At 49.2% G+C, this 18,782-nt stretch overlaps 2 protein-coding genes across 11 annotated transcripts in view; one reads left to right on the forward strand and one right to left on the reverse strand.

Moving 5' to 3' along the window:
- The window catches only part of slf1 (SMC5-SMC6 complex localization factor 1), a 33,657-nt gene extending 29,453 nt beyond the window's left edge, over positions 1 to 4,204 (forward strand). The window contains exon 18 of the mRNA XM_036526818.1: positions 2,775 to 4,204. Coding sequence (XP_036382711.1) covers positions 2,775 to 3,268 — 494 coding nt within the window. The 3' untranslated portion in view covers positions 3,269 to 4,204. The remainder of the gene's footprint in view (positions 1 to 2,774) is intronic.
- A 1,208-nt stretch (positions 4,205 to 5,412) lies between these two features.
- The window catches only part of mctp1a (multiple C2 domains, transmembrane 1a), a 154,593-nt gene continuing 141,223 nt past the window's right edge, over positions 5,413 to 18,782 (reverse strand). For all 10 annotated transcript variants that reach the window (XM_036527391.1, XM_036527387.1, XM_036527386.1 and 7 more), the window contains 4 exons: positions 18,036 to 18,145; positions 16,951 to 17,060; positions 16,395 to 16,492; positions 5,413 to 8,682 (listed from right to left, as the gene is read on the reverse strand). In XM_036527391.1, coding sequence (XP_036383284.1) covers positions 8,611 to 8,682; positions 16,395 to 16,492; positions 16,951 to 17,060; positions 18,036 to 18,145 — 390 coding nt within the window. In that variant the 3' untranslated portion in view covers positions 5,413 to 8,610. The remainder of the gene's footprint in view (positions 8,683 to 16,394; positions 16,493 to 16,950; positions 17,061 to 18,035; positions 18,146 to 18,782) is intronic.

The following is an 18,782-nucleotide window of genomic DNA, read 5'->3' on the forward strand; positions in this document are numbered from 1 at the left end:
TAAAGTAATACTAATCAATAATATTAATAATGATAGTGAATCCTTTCAGTTTGCAACCCTGACAGATCAATAAGTGCAGATCAAATAATTATGAGTAACTCCACTGGGGGGGAAAAAATGTTTTGGTGTCAGCCTTAATGAAGATTAACACAAGTGTCTCCCGACTACTTACTACAGAAACTCTGCAAAATTCAAACTTCTCATTTTTATCTTTAAAAACTTGTTCATTAAATGTTAAATGTGTGCTCTCGTAGCGTGTGGAAAGCCAGCCAGCACGAGCCAAGTGCACTGATCAAGGTAAGGCTCTTCATTCACGCTTTAACAATAATGTTTGGTATTTGTAAGTGTATCTGAAGGACATCGAAGGAGCATACACATTCAGCTGCCCAAGTGGAGAAATCGCTTTTTTACAGAAGACGTATTAAGGAGATGCAAAGCACAACCTGCTATCTGTTGAATATTTATTAAATATTTATCGAAGATGAAAGGCATCATTTCAGGACCTACAGGGCACCGATGTGGTCTTTCCCCTCAATGAAAGGCACATCTCCTCTTCTGTAAATTTCATCTCAATAAGCAGACACATTCAAGCTCTTTAAAATGCATAGGAACACTAGGCATTGTCCAAAAAACGCCAAAAACTGGCTGCTCTTTGACCTCAGAAGCTAGTTAAATGTAATTTAAAAACTTTCCTCAGGGTATAAAAAGAACTGTAGTATTTAACCCCAAACTCAGGTACTTCTTTGACAGTGTCCCCAGCAAGGCCAGTAATCGGTAATTACGGGTCAGGGACAATAATGGCTGAATGTATTAAATCGTCTCCCTAACCATCTCTCAAGGAGCTGGCATGATCAAATCCGTGTGTCTTTATCCATGGCTCTGAGACTCTGGGCCAGTCCTGAGACTGAGGATCTGAAGGCCGGGTCGCGCTGGACCGCAGCGCACCCCCTGCTGCAGTGAAAGCAGGCGATGGTCGATGCGCTCGAAAGCGAGCTTTGTTCGCCGGGCATTGTGGGCGCACGCACCTTGCTCTACCCACGCTGCCGTGAAGACGCCTCTTCCTGGGTGAATCACCGGCCCTTTGAATGCGGAACAATGTCACGAGAGTGTCTAGAGCGCGTGGCGGTTTCCGGAAAAGCGCCGCAAACCCCCCTTTCTGACGCGCTGGAGGAATCGCGGAGGGGCTGCTGCTGCCTCACGAGTGGATAGAACATTCCGGAGGCGAAGCGGTCAAGTGCCCTTGAGCGCAGCTTGCCATCAAAATCGGATGTTTGAAAGCAAACAAAGTGTGCCCGCTTGACGCGGGCCGCTCCAGCATGACCATGTACGAGCGGTCCTGTTGCTGTAAACGGCTCTAGCCTAAAATGGGCCTCAGAAGAGGGAGGACAGAAAGCAAAAGTGACAAAGGCTGCCCAGTAAACAGCAGCCGCCATCACCGCTCTTATGACGAAGTCACTGCTGGACATCCGTTGGAACGTATGATCGCAGGCACGGCATTGGCCGATACAAAGGCCACGCTCAGGCTGTTTCATAAATGAGGTATATGAAAGCACGGAATCACAATTAATGAGCAAGAGGGATCAAAAGCTCAGGAACAGGAAGTGCCCCGGATAGGCCATACAGCATGGAGACATATAAGTGTCGAGTGTGCTGTAGGCTTAAAATGGGGCATGAAAGATGGAAGAAAGAAAGAATGACACCACAAAATCATTATTTAAAAACAGCTGTCGCAAAAGTGCCCCCGGAGCTTTCTCTCCGTCCTCTTATGTGCTGTCTCCTTCCAGCTTTTCATTCCGTCTCTCTCTTTCACACTGCTTTCTGAACCGCTGTCACACTGTGTATTAATAGCCCAGTGCTTTATCAGGTCAGTTAACTTTGAATCACCTCTTAACTAATGAGACCTGACGAGGAAGTCAATACGCGGCCGCTTAATTGTGTCAACACAAGTTAGCAGTGAACTGAGTTACACACCACAACCTCTGGCCCAGAGGTACAGTGAAGAAGCTGCACTCATCTGTGTATGTGTGTGTGTGTGTGTGTGTGTGTGTGTGTGTGTGCTCGCAGGCCTATGCGTTGCGATGTGTAAAAGTAGCTACTATTTATACTCATTTCAGTGTCCCCTCGCTGAACCCTGATGATGTCTCTCTGGCGTTTCTGGACAGTTGAGCTGCCTTAATTGGCTGCTAGTCCACTCGCTGTGTGTCATGATATTATTTCCCAGAATCGCAGCGGGTTGAGTGCTTGCTCGGGAGAGATAGCTGAATGCTTTTTATGTACAGATCGCCTGTCACATTGTTTACTTGTCAAATTATGTTGGCTCGGGGGCCAGGAACAACGCAATACCAGCAGTGATGATAGCAAAAGTAATTGTAGAAGTTAGTCATATTTTATCGAATTTAAAGCTGATGCTAAACCAGTGCTTGATTAGGGGAGTAGACACTCCTTAAAAGTGAAAGCAAAAATGACTGAGGGAATAACACTGTACACAAATGATATTACATTATTTAATTCTCGCAGATGACCTGGCTATGAGCATCTGATAATAAGAGGGAATTTCATATTGTTACATGTAGTTTAACCCGTTTATACTGACTATTTTTTTCTGGTGCTGGAACTGTAATTGTAACTACTTACTAAGGGGGTTTGAACTCTCAACACTCGTGCTTTAACCATTACACCACATAGGTAATGTGCAGTGACATGCACACTCATGCTAATGGTGTTAACCCCTTCCTCCCCAGTCATGCTAATGGTGTTAACCCCTTCCTCCCCAGGCTCTTCTCTGCTGCAGCAGCAGGACAACTGTGGCAGGACAGCTCTGGACCCGGTGTCCTCCCCAGCGTTGAGGGAGGAGCTGAGGAGATGCGCCCAAGAGGGAGATGCCGCATGGGACGCCCAGGGGTCAGAGGTCAAGGACGAGCCCTTCCTGGAGGCATGCTCCTGCCTGCTCAGCTGCCTGCTCCTGAGCTACGTGCTGGCGCGGGACGTCCCGTCCTACGAAGCCCTCGGGGAGGCCCAGGGCCCGGCCCCCCGGCTGGCCCGCGCCCTCGCCGCCCACTCGGCCGCGCAGGTGACGGCGGGATGGGGCGACCCGAGGCTGGTCCGCCACGCCGAGGACGTGGAGGCGCTGCTGGGGGTGGGCCGGCACCTGCGCAGAGTACCCCCGGCAGTGCGCGGCTGCCAGGGCCGCCACACCCGCGTCCTGATGCGCCGGCTGGAGGAGCTGGAGTCCGACGGGAGGATGCTGCTCGGAAACGCACCCATGTGACCTGCCGAGCCACCTGCGAGCCGGGCCTGCTCAACCCTGCAGAGTGTTTCAGCCAGTCTCTCCCATCAAATTTACCGTACACAAGCAGGCACCATCTTAACTAGACCAACTACACTTCTCAACTTTGTCTGCAGACGGGTCAGTATATCAAAGAGGAACCTGGAAACCTCCTGTAACACGGTCAAGCAGGCACCTTATCTATAACAGAGCTGCTTTTCTGAAAAATGTTATCCTTCGGCTCAGTTTGCAAACGGGAGCAGATGGCGTTTTTTTTCCCCGAGTGTCTGCATGAACCTGCGCACAAGGTGAAGCGACACTAAATACATTAAAAATGCATGCCGGCAGAACTTCCAAGCAGCCGGAATCTGAAGCATAACAACGGCGCTGGATAACTTATTCACAAAGTGTTCTAAAAAGCACCGGTTCTTAAATCCGGGGTTTGAAGTATCATTGTAGGCCTAACTTTTTTAGGGAAGTAACTTTAGATAGATATTAAAGTGAATACAAACCGACGAGGCAAGCGCTCCATGCGCCAAGGTGATTGTTTTCTGCTGTGTACAAAAGGAAGAATGGAGGAGCTGCTTTCTCACTATTCTGATTGATTCTGGAAAAGAGGATCCCACAGAAGTTTCTGGAATTCACTTACCGGTTGAAGGCTTCAGGAGTAGATGGAAGCTGATGCTTTATCAGTCATATGGTAAATACGGACACAAGATGTTGGAATTTTGACTTTTGTGTCAGTTGCAATAACAGCTTGCTGACGGAGCTGAGACTCCATTGTAACATACTTTGCAGAACTAGTTCTGCACGTGTTTTGATGTTCTAAATTTACGCGGTTTGTGAAAAGAGACTTTTAATCCACCTGCAATCATATTGGTTGAAATAAAGATAAGTGACAAAATAAATTAAATGCGCTTTAAGGCTTGAACTGTTTTAGTTGTGCTGCAAATTGATACGGTATGATATTTTGTGACAATAAAGCAATTTAAAATTGTTTTGACAGTGGTGCCGTTGATTTTGAGGTGTAATTTCCAAGCCAGCTGTGGGCCAGTTGGTGGATAGAAACTGCTCTGCTTTGACTTTGAGTAAACAGTGTTGGATTCAAAGTGAAAGGAGAAACGACTGAGGCTGACTGAAACTCTCTGAAAGCTTGTGCTGTGACCGAGAGCACAACGCCTGACAGGCGGCCCTCACCGGTGAGGTTGTCCGTCTCGCAGGGCCTCTCCGCGGCGGACACCGCGATGTGGGGTCCCTCCGTGGGAGCGGACAGAGATGGAGCGTGCTCATCTGGATGCCAGGTGGGGTTAATGAGCCCCCCCCCCCCCCCCCAGCTCCTGGGACGGCTCCCCAGGTTTCGGCAAAGCCTCACAGATGACTTTGAAGAATGGCCGGTTTCCTGACAGGGCCTTTGTAACTTGGGTAGGGGGACCGGGGGGGGGGGGTTAGTGGTGGCAGTGGGATAGAGAAGATTAGGACCCAGGACCGGGGGACTGTCTGGGCCTGTCAGCTCCGAGGAGAGATGGGGGGGATCGTACAATCAAATTAATAGCCCAGTGTTCTCGACCTCTTAGCGGTGGCTCTGTCCCCCATCAAAACAAAAAAAAAAAAAAACAGGCTTGTGATTAGTGAGTGAGCGTGCAGTCATTTGTCCTGATCCCTGAAACCAAGCAGAAGATCCAGATTGAATAACAGCCAGGCTTAGGCTTTGGCTCTCCCGGCCTGATAAATGATCCAGCAGAGGATACTGAGATCACAGGGGATGAGGGAGGCGCGGGGCCCCCTGGGGGCCTGGAGGACTGACAGCGGCGCTCCATCAGCTCTGTCTGCGCTCTCCACATCTTCATCAAAGCGTCTGATCTGCTGCCGCTTCCTGTGGAGCTTCAGGGTGGCCCGCAGCGGGAGGGCCGGGGGAACAAAACAGAACCGGCCCGTCCCGGTATCGATCAGCTCTCCCCGAGTCCGACTCCCGGGTGAGGAAGGGTCACCTGAGCAAGCCTGTGAACCACCCACTCACACATACACACACACACAGACAACATCACCAGGGCAAAATCTTTTTTTCACTTTGATGCTGTTTGGTAAACACAGAAACATCGAGATGATAAAAAATATTTAATTTTTTTCTTTTCCAAAATCATTCGCCATACAACAGGTGCATTTATTGTTGCACTCAATTTACATATTTTAACATAGCTCCCCGTTGCTCCACCCCTTCCCTCCCATAAACCATACCCCCATCCGTTATTTTTATAACAACTGGCTAGTGATTGGGAACATGATTATGATGTCGCAGGCAATACCGCAGGAGCAGAGATCTCTATTAGAATGAAACGCACACGTTTATACAAGATCATAAACACGACCCATTTATGAGCATATAAAATACAGTAATAAATTAAGTCATTCTATTATATACATGACTTGAAACTGAAAAGATTGAAAATTAGACTATGTACACAGATGCAAAGTGCTTTTTTTCCCCCCAGTAATTCTTGACGTACATTCTACACCAAGGTCCTTTTCCTGTGTTTTCATCTAAATACTCACTTTGGTTTGCTTGCAAACAGCGGACACTTCAAAAAGGAAACGAGCATTCAGATGCAAGGTAACACACAATATACCCATCAAACATTTACTAAAAATAAAAACAAACATACTTACACACATTCAGATTCAAATATGTCATTTTAAAAAGTACTACAAGTCCATGACATATATAGTCACTGATTAACATTTTTTTTTTTAGAATTCATAAAATGATTCCCCTTGCCCTGGCCTCTGAAATAAGCTGTGCAGATGCTCTTCAGCAACCCGATGTCTACTGACGGAACATGTGTTTGTAAGCGTAACGCAGCAGGGGTGATGGGCCTTTCTTTGTTTGTCGAGACAGAGGGAAATGGCACTGTCCTCAGATATACCTAAACAGCGTGATGTTTGGAGGGGCGCTCCTCGCTCCTCGCGGTGACCTCGCTCGCCGGCACATGAAAGGGAAGCGCGACGGAAGAGCTCACGGAGAGAGAGGGGTGGGAAAAGCGGTCCTCGAAATCCCCCCCCGCCAAAACCTGCCTGCCACAGCAAAGGCTCTTAAGCCTCCTGTCACCCAGCACCTGGCACCACCACCCAACTACCCGAAAAACACATCATCGGCCCTCGCTGTTCACAGCTCAGCTCCTCTACTGTAGCAAACTGCTTGGCTGCTCTCCGAGTCCTCTCGGTCTCACACACATACATACACAAACACACACACGCACCCGGTGCAAATGCGTTTCAAAAGAAGAGATCAAAGTTGGGTCTTGGGGCATGTGAGGTGGTGGAGACGGGGATGGTTCTCGCCCAGGGCGAACGAGGGTTCAGGCTGCTCTCAGATGCAGCACACAGGGGTGGATGGAAGCAGCTTTTGAAATACCATTACTGCTCTGGCTGCTCTCCCTCTCTCGCTCCCTGAACGATGACATCTCTATCTCCTCGGTGCCTCTGCAGCAACTCCAGAATATGGGTTCAGGTTGGGAATAAAATCTTTTGAGGGTTCAGGTTGGGAAAGAGGTCTTTAGACTGAGGACTGAAGGATGAGTTGGTACTGATTAGACTGTAGATGTCACTGTTACTGGGCACCCAGCTTGCACTTGATGGTAGACTCCTTGTGTTTCTCATATTTGACTAAGCCATTCCCACAATGGTGGGCTACCCCTTCAGAGTAGGAGCCAGACTTTACCAGTGCCACTGTCAAAGACCCACACTAAAGACATCCTGAAAATGTCAATGACCTGTTCATTACTATAGTAGTTTTCAGTATAGTAAATGAAGATTCTTATTGTCCATCCATGTGTTCAAACATTTCACAAGTGATAGAATGGCCATTTTTGCCAAACACAATTACAGTTCTGCTGGTTTTTGGCTTGTGGTGAGATGACAAGGATTACATGAACACTTCTTGCTCAAGAGCACCCTCATGTCTGTCTGCACTGCAACAGCATGCTATGTGTTCCACCAAACGCAGCAATAACGTTTGGCGGAAATCCAGTTTTCCATGGACGTGTTTTTCTCTTTTCCTTCATGTTCACTTCAGGAGGTTCTGAAGGGCCCCGTTTCGGCCACCTCTGATCCGGACAGTTCAGGGGGTTATACAATTATTGTTCTGTCAAGCCACAAGTGTCAAGTGTCAAGTGATAAAAACAGTGTCAGCAACCAACTCTTCTAGTCCAGATCCTCGGGGAGGGTGCACTGGGTGTCTTGCATTGAGGGGGTAAAGGCGAATGAAAACTTCACCTTCTGGAATGTTCCATTGATAGGGCAAAACAAGAGGGGCTGGGCATGCTGCTCTGAAGAGGCGGTTATAAGACACTGTGACGCAAAGAAAGCTCCCTGTGCAGATCGATGGCAGGTGAAGCGGGGCTATCATCCTTTTCCTGTCTGTTTCGTGTTTAGAAAACCGTGAATATCACTGCTGTAAAGCCAAAGCTGAGTGACTCATTTGTAAAATGTTTGGTCCTAGTAAAAGGAGGCATTACACAACTGACTTTTAGAATATGCGTAAATTCTAAAACCACTTGCATGTATATCCAATATTCTTAAAACTTTTACTTATGAAAATTAGTTTCAAAAATCAACTCAAAAATCCAACAAAACAGTCTAGGTTCAGCAGAAAGTAGACTGTTGCTGCCTTGGGGGCCAAAGAGGGGGGGTTACATTCTATAAATATTACTTTCGGTGGTTCCAAGCCAAAGTTATTAAGCAGCTTCAATGAACAGTTTTTTGTGTTAATAGTTTGTTGTGTTTCTTAACTATCCTAATATTTTCCACATACTGCCACACAGCAAACAGTTGCAGCCATTTTCAGAGAGGTGTGATTCGGTGCCATGTTAAATACTCTGTCTGTACCAGAAAACACCCACCGAATGACCTTTCCATTTTCACTGGAACAGGTGGGATTGGTATTTGAATGCCGAGGTTGTGTTGCAGGAGCAGATAAAACCACTGGTGCGGGGTGTCCGATACAAATTCGCTCAGCCGAGCGTGTCGCTCGGCGTTTCGGCCGTGCGTTTTAAGGGCGCGTCAGTGTTTTAAAGCTGTCAAACTCATTACCTTAAAAATTGTTCAAAGGCTTCTGAAAGGGGTCGAGTGCCAATTCCTTTCGCCCACTCTACGCAAAGTAAACAAACCATGGCAAAAAAAAATGATAATGATAATTACAGTCTGTACATCATATACAAAGAAAAGGGGGGGGTGGTAGAGATAAACAGTTCAGACAGATGGGAAAAGGACAGAGACAGTGTGGGAGCTGGTCCAGACCAGTTCTCTTCTGAGCGCCGCGAGGGGAAAAGTCCCATGGAGGAGGAAGCTGGCTACCCAGGGTTGTTTTTCTTTCTTTTATTTGGGCTGTGACTGGGATCCAGTTTCAGCTCTTGGTACTGCACCTGTTAAAACACACAGACACACAGGGGCCCTGTCAGGTGGACGGAGCAGAGGATGCTGGGATAGCCTGGGAATCCTCTGCCGCGCCCTCCAGCTGTGACAAAGGGGCGCAGCTGGGACCAGATCAGACAAACAAACGGAAGAAGGGAGGGAGGCAGGGGAGCAGCAGGGGAGCAGCAGGGAGAGAGCCGTCCCGCGCCGTGACCGACAGAGGAAGCGGGAGTTAACCCTTCGCGGGCCGCGGCCGCCCCCGCTGCGCCGGATGCGGCGAGGGGGGGTCGTTGTGGCCCGTCCCAGGGTGTGGGGATGGCAGGACAGCTTGTCAAAACACTCTGGCCCTGCAGCCACTGGAGAGCGGTGGGAAAGTGCTGTCTCCTCCTGTAGATCAGGGGAGTTCGCACGCCGTGCTCGAGGAGGGCATGGGACCAATCCATTCACGTCCCTGCCTTCTGTGTATGTTTCAGTGGGTTTCCTCTATGTTTGGACCACAGTGCTTTAACCATTTCAAAGGCTGATTCAAATTATATATACGTCTGTATTTTTTATCAGGTCTATGTACTGTCCTGTTTCAGACATCAGGGCTCCTTTCAGAGTAGCTTTGAGCGAACTGACTGCAGAGTATGGATAGCTATGGCCACTGAAAGGGCAGGGGGCTGACAGGAGTAGCCTCACTCCCCCATAACAGTCTGGTGGAAGTAAAGCTGTCCCTGTTACAGCACTGTAACACCGCTCAGCATGCAGTGACACCAAACAGCTGCAAGACACTTCTACGCCGTTCTCCTCACCTCATAATCTTTAAACTTAAATTAGCACCCCATCTCTCTGTCTACAGGACAGCCGCTAAACAAACGCCCCCCGGATCATACAAACTGCGTCACGACCTTTGCCAAAGGTCAATGAAAGGGCATGTTAGAGATTTGCTCTCCCTCTTGTACCCTTCGTGACGGAGCTTTCATTTTTAATCTCTTTTTTTCCCCCCCTCTCTCCGAAGTTGGCTGGAACGTGTGTCTGAAAGCAGCCTTAATCCCCGCATTGTGTAACCTTTCCTCTCAAATCCTACATAATTAATGGACATTGGGAAGATAGGTTACTTCATTAGCCACGGATCTCAGAAAAAAAAAAAAGGCTGAAAAAAAGAGAGAGGAATCCGTCACCGGGTTGAGAAACGCGGGTCTGAACCGGTCCGGATAACCCCGGGGGCGCAGCGGGGGTGACTTAACCTGGAGCAGGCCGGGGAGGAGGAGGAGGCTGGGGACAAGCGATAAACCGCGGGTGACCGATCTGAGCTGCCGAATTGGCCCCTTCCTGCCGACACCCTGCCCAGTTCAGCTTTGAGGCCCCCGGGTGGAAATCTCCCGCTACAAGTGAGGTAGGCAGAATCGGGCGCCGCATCACAATGGGGAAGACACAGAGAGCGCTCCGCGGCGGGAGGACCCTCTCCAAAAGCTCTGGAGGCGCTTCCAAAGAAGCAGAGGACATCTGTGGCACAGAAGTTTCTGCACAGTTCAACAGGGAACTTCAAGCTGCACGCCTCTCTCGGGTGGTTTGACCTCAGAACATCCGCATCTACACAGTGCTTGGCCTCAGTGTATAGGGAGAGCAGTGCGGAGACGACAGGAAGGAGAGAGCTGCTGTCATGATCATCATCATCATCATCATCATGTTACCTATATGTGGTTTGTGTACTTCTTATGAGACATGAACATCTTACACTGCTCTAGAAAGGGCAGAGGATACTGCCTCTATTCCTACCCTTACAATGATGTCACATTTTCTAGACTCCTTCTTTCCCATCTATCATATAACCCGTCTGAACCAATCCCCTGTTGCTGAAAGAAAACTCAAAGTGCATAAAAGCAAACTGGTTGAACAAAGGCTGGTAATTTGAGCATGCCTTGTGACAGGATTCCTTCTTCCACATATCTCTGCCCAATAACTGTATTGACACAGGGCCTTAATTTTATCAAGTGTCTCAACATGCCATACATGCCCATGCACCTTAAAGAAGTGTCTGAAGACCAAGATTCTCGTTGAAATGCGGTACTTATTTAAAGTTTCATTCATTTTTATACAATTTCTTTTTTTGTACCCCATGTAAAGTTGCATCGGTCTACTCGGGATGTGTGCTCATAACCCTCTGGTGCACGGTCCAGAGCCCTGCGTCTGAAAGGCCGCCTTTGCGGAGGGGAAGCAGGACCTATTTCTGGAAGCCTGTGTGAGACTGCGGCGAGACGAGCGTGGCTCGAGGGAGCGAGCTGCCTGGAACCGCGGGGCGATGACAGCCTTCTCACTGGTGCTGATTTTTATAGCCCTGCCAACTAAAACAGACACTCGAGCAGGAACGCGGTGGAAACTTTACACGGCCCCATCTGTGCGCGCCGACGCGCTGGCTTTTATTATCCGCACTAAAAGGACAGCGGCAGACCTTGCGTAATGGCGCTGCAGGGTCGGGCTTTAGATCCCCCACCTGGAGGGCCGTTAAAATGTGGGTCCGATTCGAAGCGGCTCTGAAGACACAGCACGCATCCGGCCCCAATCAGACCGCCGGTATTGAATATCTGCGTCTAACGCCGTGCGCCAAGGATCCGGGCAGGGATGAACGGCGGGAGCTACACGCAGCTCTCTGCAGCTGCGACCGTGAACTGAGCAGGAATGACAGGATGGTAGAATAGCACGGGGTTTATGTCCAGAGACTCAGTTTAACCTGAGGGCCGACAGGAATCAGAAATAGCTTGTTCTCACTTCTCAGCCCTTGCTCTCCCTCTTGAGCCGAACATGAGGCCAGCTTTTCATTTATGGTGGTGCTAATGATTGGACAACTGGCCATTTGATAATAATAATAATAATCATAAATAATAACAGCTTTCTATATAGCACCTTTCATATAGCCCAAAGTGCTGAACAAAGTATTATAGACAACTATAAAACAAAAGAGAAGAGAAAAACAAAAATTTCAGGTGGTATTAAAGATCAGATGACCGGCTGTTCAGAGGTCACCTAAAACTCTCCTGCAGTCAAATAATCCAGTTTGGTCTCAAAAGTCACCTGACAAGAATAAATGTTGGTGACCATTCCATAACACCTTTCTCTGCCTTAATATGGTGGTAAATACACACTAACTGTTTCCGCTGTTTACACAGTAGAGCAGACAGAGCAAAGGCTGAGCTAAATAAATATCCATACTAAATAAAAATTAGTTTTATTTGTGTGGCATTTCTCTCATACACAAATGCACAAATGATTTAACAGGGATACTGCCGAGTGTAAACGTTGGACACTTCCAGAGTAATGTTTGTCTTTGTAGTTCCTAGTATGCTCAATCAAAAATGCCCCATTTATCTGTCATTATCATTCCCTTCAGAGAAACAGGTTGCTCCGTGACAGGTTAACATTGCAGACAAATTCCTCATTTTTACACTGGTCAGATTAGGATCACCTCATTTACACACCGCAAGCAGATATTATGACAGGACAAAAGACCCTAAAACAATGGGCGCTTTGATCTCAGTTTGGAGTCGGTCTTTACTTAATGGGCCCATTCTAGAATTCAGAACTCCGGGACATTTTGCTGCCATTCGAATTAGAGTCCTTGTTCATAACAATGGAAACAAAAGTTTATATGTCACAGAGACCAGATCGATATCAACGGCGCAATCCCTGGCGGAGCAAAGGGAGCACGGGAAACAACAATGGCTCAAACCAAAGGACCGCGTCCTTGGAAAAAAAAAAAAACGCGCCAGCGCGTCACGGAATCCACCGCCTTCAACGGGCGACAGCCGCGCTCTTCTTCCGCGGGGCGAGATGTGCACTCACCCCTTCTTTTTACTAAAGAAAAGCTGTTCCGAGGGAGATAACGCGGAGAGCTAGTTAAAAAAAGCGAAGAAAAGGCACACAGAGGAGGGGAGGGGAGGAGAGGGAGGGGGGGGGGGACCCGGCACTGCGGTGTGATAGCAATTTGGAGAAAGTGGATGGCACAAAGAGGCACTGCCAGAGACTTTGAGTAAAGACCCACTGCTACACAAAGGCTGCTCCACCTTCATTTCCCCATGTTGACAGTTGAACTACAAAACAGTCTTTGAAGTGAGCGCTCTGGTGGGGCACCGCGTACAAGAGCTTTTCGTTTAGTGATGTCAGCCGACGTCCCGGGACTCAACGTGTGTGCAGAGCGCTCGTCGTCTTCCCAGCGTTTTGGGGTAGGGTGGGGGGGTGGGGGGGGGGGGCTGTTGGGAAAAAGTAGCAAGAGCAGCTAGACTAGGCAAATATGAAAAAGTAAATGAAAGGAGAACATTTCTAATGATACTATACTATGCTGTTTATGTAAAGAAGAGCCGTGCGCCTCATCTCCTGTGACGGCTGAGCCAGCGTTAGGGCTATTAACCGCCACGCGAGCACACAGAGGCTCCCACAGACAGGAGAATTCGGCTTTCACGTCTATTGTTGAGAGAGAGAGAGAGAGAGAGAAAGCACGTCAAGGTGAAAGCGCTGGAGCAAAAACAAAACAAGAAAGTTTTCCGGCGAGTTTTTTCCGGCGCTGGGTGGTTTGGACTAATTGCTTGTTTTACACTCTGTGACGTTCGTGTAGGCGCGAAGTGGAGCGGAGCGGAGGCCGCCATCAATTTGTCACACTTAGTTTGGGCACCCAGGTATTAAGTCCGGAGGCACGCCCATGTGTAACCCTCTGACCTCGCCGTCACGTATATGGGCATCAATCCTGCCTAAAAGACCTCAATCAGAGTGACACATCCGAGCGAAAAAACAAACAGAAGACACTTTCATTTTATAGCCGTCTTCCGCTTGTCATAAAAATACGAGCACAACACCAAGCTGCAGTAACAATCTCTTCAATCGCTGAGTAACTGTTTGAAATATGCATCTTAAATGCCCATAAAGGAGCTGCGGACATGCAAATCGCTACTCTCCTACTTATGTATTCTGCTGCTCAAATGGTTAACGGTGTCGTAAACTATGCTCGTTGACAGAAATGTGCAAAATGCCAGGTTGGAAATACTTAAGTTGATTATAGATGCTGGCCTCACTTATGCTGAGTTCAAGAACGTAAAGGAATCACTTCAGCTCTGAAGGCAGGCTCCTACAGAGTAGAAGCAAAAGACTTTCTTTATAAGAGATGTGTTTTAAAAGTGATTACTAACAACCAATAATGAAAACAATGTGTATGATGTCCACAAGGGATCAGATAATGGTAAAAACATTGATATTCCCAGAAGTGTAAATTGGGAATGTGAATCGAGGGTTCCTGCCCACACTTTCCTGACACAGTAAGCATCGTTTGCCGAATCCCTCACACGGCGGACTGCCCCGTAGGCTGACCATCCCAGCGGGACTACATTAAGGGGTACTGTCAGTGGGCTGCGAAACGCATTTCACATGGTCCCATTTCCCCAGCGTGCCCCCAGCGCTCTTGTGAAAGTCCTCTGTTAAGCGTTCACAGCGAGCCGGGGAATATCGATCATCCGGCCCCGCCCGCCTCCGGGCCGTCCAGACCGCGACCTCGAGCACCACGCCTGAGCCCGTGACCCCGCGCCATTCACCACTGTCTGCCGCACACACATATATGCGCACATGTGCACATACGCACATGCTGACAGAAGCACGTGCACATGTTCACAAACCTGCAGACGCGTACATTCAGAAACTCACACACACACAAGCACATACATTCACGAAACCTGCAGACAGAGGCGCACACACACACACACGGACACACATCCACAGAGCAGAAAGGCATGCATCTGCTTGCCCTTCCCAGCACACAGACAGAGCGGCAGCAGAAGTTTTTAAAAGCCAAACTACGCCAAGACACCAAACACTGTGTCTCTTATGGGGAGCAGCCTGGCTCTCTGAATAAAGAGTCATTATAAAGTCATTGAGTGGAACTGCCCTCCTCCACCCCGCTCCGGCCCGTCAGGGGATGCGGTGGGCGGTGTGAGTCACCCTTTCGTCCTCCACAGAGCTCACTCCCGTTACCCAAGGGGCTCGGGGACTCGGCCTGGGGCGAGGGCCCCCACCATCCTTCGGTCCGGGACGACCATGTGAAAATGGGCGTCCTTTTTCTAACCCACAATGCAGCGGGCGGAAATGAGGAGCGCGAGTGCCAGATGGAGGGCTTGGCGGTCCTTCTGGGTGCTCCTGCTCCCTCGTGCTCGGGTCTCTCTCCGGGGGCAACCCGGAGGCCGGCCTCTTCGGTCCGCCCTGCCCCGCCCGTCCCAGGAACATGGCAGCAATTAGCCGGCAGCGACAGGTTGCGCGCCCCGCGGCCCAGCCGGCCGGCGCTCATTAGGGCCTCGTAAAGCCCTCCTACCTGCCCGGCTGCCCCGGCTCCAGGTGCGTCGAGGCGGGGGACCGGCGGCCCGCGCCGGTTTGAGCGGGCGACCCGCCGCCGTGAGTAATGGGCGTGTAAAAAACGCGCGGGAGCTGCCGGGGGCCCCGGATTACGACCCTGTAAACATCAAAGCGCTGCCCGCCAACAGCTGATCAAAGGCGGGCGCTTGGCGGAGCTCATGTGGCAGAGGATTGCCCCTGAATTACAGCCCCGTGTCACCCGCCCCTGAGCCACTGGGGGCACTTAATCACCGCGGTCTGCTTACCGCTGTGAGCTGGGGTTGAACTGAAATGCTGCGTTTCACATGAAAATCTACAGACTACTCATGCAGCTGGTGATGGTGTCAACCCTTAAAAGCCCATATATATAAACCCAACATAAATGTTGGACATCATGGATGTGGGCACCATAAACCAAGGACATCGCTTATAGTTGTTGACCTGCATTCGTAATTTCAAAGCTCTGTTTTGAGCATTAACGACCAGATTACTGTAGTGAATGAAACCACACAATGACTGGATGCTCTATGTCCATGGATAGCTGTGTAAGCAAAGGACTTGCCCTCATGAAAAGCTTTTAGAGTCACCAATAAATCAGTGTTCGTAAAAGCATACTGACATTAACACAGAGGTGTGTCCCCTTGTATGTTTAGCACATATTCCAAAACCAAGGGCCAAAAGAAGAAGGGGCTAAACCTGTCAGCAGTACTGTTTTGCGGCCATCCGCACGTAGGTAATCAAGTGGCAGAAAAAGAACGAACCTGCTTGTGTGCACATGACAATAAGATGGGCAGCGATTAACGCTTTTTGGCATTTGCTAATCCTGCAATGATATAATTGACATCTACAATGACACCACAATCCAATTGTGATCGCAAATGAATTTAGCATTCAGCAGAGGGCCAAGGATAGATAAAGCAATAAAGAAAAGTTTTCATTAAATCACAATTTTTATAAAAAAAACACATATCCAACGTGAAATTAATGATACAGCGGTGATGATAGTGCTAATGAAATGCTAATGATACAGTGGTACACTTTACCATTGTGTGGTACATTTACCATTTTCTTATAATTACTGAATACTCAGATTCAGTGTTACACAACTAGAACATGGCATTGCTACAGATATTATTCCGTGGGAGTGATCTGTGTGGACTTCTATCGTTTAACTCTTCTCTGTCACACGAGGAGCCTGCAGCCACGCAGGTGACCCTTTGTGTCGAGAAGTGTACTTGTCACGGACCATCACCGCTGGCGCTAATGTGGAAAACGGCTGAGATGAGAGGCGCACGGTGAGGGGGTGCGGGGAGCGAGCCGCAGCTCCGCTTGGAGCGCATGGCAAAGGGGGGGGGGGAGATGAAAGAGCACCTACCACTTGCACGTCTGAAGGAACCCTGGAGAGGAAGTCCAGCAGCTCGTTGTTATCGATTGTGTACGGGTCGCGCAGCTTCTTTGTGAATTTATTCACACCTGCGAGGGGGAGAGAGGAGAGCGGTTCGCACCTCGTCTGGGAGAAGAGCACTTCACATGTGGATCACAGGGGCCTGCCACCTCTAGCACCGACCATCAAAGGCCTCTCTCAAACCGGCAAAGTAGCCGTGTCTTTTGCCCCGAGAACAAATTACCATTTCACACACGCGTGTGCACGCACGCACGCACGCACACACACACACACACGCACGCACGCCAGCCTCCTCTCAGCCCCACGGAAAATGAAGCAGAAATCCAGAGTGTAGTGAATGTTGTGTGCATTTCTCTTTCATGTTACTTCTCTGCTCATCCGTGATAGGATGCAGTGTTGATGTCACTTTAGGAGCAATGTGTTTACGTATCTGTCTGATATATAAAAGCTGACATATAGAGAGAGTAGGAGGCAGTGGGGAGGGAGCAGTGATAAGTGGTTTCTCCACCCGTGTCCCCGTACTCACCCCAGGCCAGCACGATGTATCTGAGGGGGATGAAGTAGATGACCACAGTGGCCACGGCGAGCGCCACGATGGCCAGCCAGCTCAGGAAAGGCACGGTCCAGTTGAAGGTGCTGCAGGGAAAGGGCGGTATGATTAAAGCATGGACCAGGCAAGCAGGAGCTGGTGGGGGCAATGGAGAGGGACAGTGTGCCTAGCCCTCCATGACTGCTCAGTACCTGCCCCCCCCCAGCTCCTCCAATGCATGCCCACGCTGCATCCCTGAGCATACACAAGGCATGCTGGGTATGTGGCATAACATCCAGGAGCGGGCGTGTTGGCGCGGTGGGGTGTCTCCCTCCACAGGACTCGCTGGCTGTCCTTCAACCACCCCTGGTAGCCCCGAACAGACGGCTCCACTGAAGAAGTCATTCCTCTCTTAAAATAGTCTGCAGGTTTACCCTTTTTGTATTTTCATGAGCAATATGTGGAAGTACTTGCGGTGTCTCTGAGGTATATGATGCTAGCACTTTAACCAGGGTCAACTGCATGAGCTTCGGGAGCTAGAGCACAGATAACTCCCATGGTCGAGTGGTCGAGGCTGGCAGTTCGGAGTGAATATTTGGGCAGATCAGACAGAAGGCTTAAGGAGACAAACTGACATATTTTCTATTTGATCTTTTCTGGCCCGAGTATTACACCTTGTTCCATTTGCACGACCATGACATTCAGAAAGATGAAAGTGTATGTAGCAGTACATACATAGACAGGAGTAGCATTCAGAGAGATGAAGGTGTATGAGATGTTGGTGTATGTTATCAAAGAGATAACAGCGTATGTAGCATGACGTTCTGAGAGATAACAGTGTTTGAGGCATTCTGAGAGTTAAAAGTGTATGTAGCATGACGTTCTGAGAGATAACAGTGTTTGAGGCATTCTGAGAGTTAAAAGTGTATGTAGCACGACGTTCTGAGAGATGGATGCGCTCGTTTCGGCGGGAGAGTCCTGAGTAAGCTGTGACAGCGGAAATCAGCCTGGCAGTGCCCGCGGCCCCTGGCGCGCTGGAGCGGGGGCACCGGCCCGGGCGCCGGAAAAAGCCCATTACTCACTTCTTTATCCTCTCGCCGTAGGAGGCCACCTCGTCTAGTGCATTCTGCACGCTGATGCACACGTCCTGGATGGCGTACAGCTTGTTCATGAAGCCCTTTCTGTCCGAGTCCTGCAGGTCCGGACGCGGAGAGAGAGAGAGAGAGAGAGAGAGACACACACAAGGGCAGGGCAAAGATGCTTTATTCATCTTTTTTTCTTCTTCAGACGAGCAAAGCGAAAAAACTGCACCGCTAACATGAAGGGAAGCGGGATCAGAATAATGACCCTCCCGCTCAAGGTGAAGTGAAAGCCAGGTGGCAACAACACCACACCCACCATCCTACTGGGAAACCCAAGGGTCCATAAACCATGTATGGTGAACTGGATATTTGTAATTAGCGGGTGGGTCATTACTGTGATCTCTACAGAATCAAAGAAGGGCGTGTCATTTATGTTATACACACAAGAACGAGAACACATGGCTGTATTGTACGGCTTCCACACTGGGGTTCACAGACAAAATCCAAAACCCCATAAAGGAGAGACACTTCGCAAATGTCAGTAGTGATGTCACTGTGATTAGCGTCATCATCATCCAACGCCATCACCACCGTGAAAAGTCGTTCCTTTTCAAGTTTTGATGGTTGAGGACAAAAGAGTCAACCATGATTGCTCTCCGTTTGAATCTTGCGTCATGCGCTTCCCACCCTAAAACCAGGAAAGGAACGAGACACATAACAAATGGACCGTGTTTAGACTGACGGGAC

The sequence above is a fragment of the Megalops cyprinoides genome, chromosome 4 (assembly GCF_013368585.1).
Source record: "Megalops cyprinoides isolate fMegCyp1 chromosome 4, fMegCyp1.pri, whole genome shotgun sequence".
NCBI lineage: Eukaryota > Metazoa > Chordata > Actinopteri > Elopiformes > Megalopidae > Megalops > Megalops cyprinoides.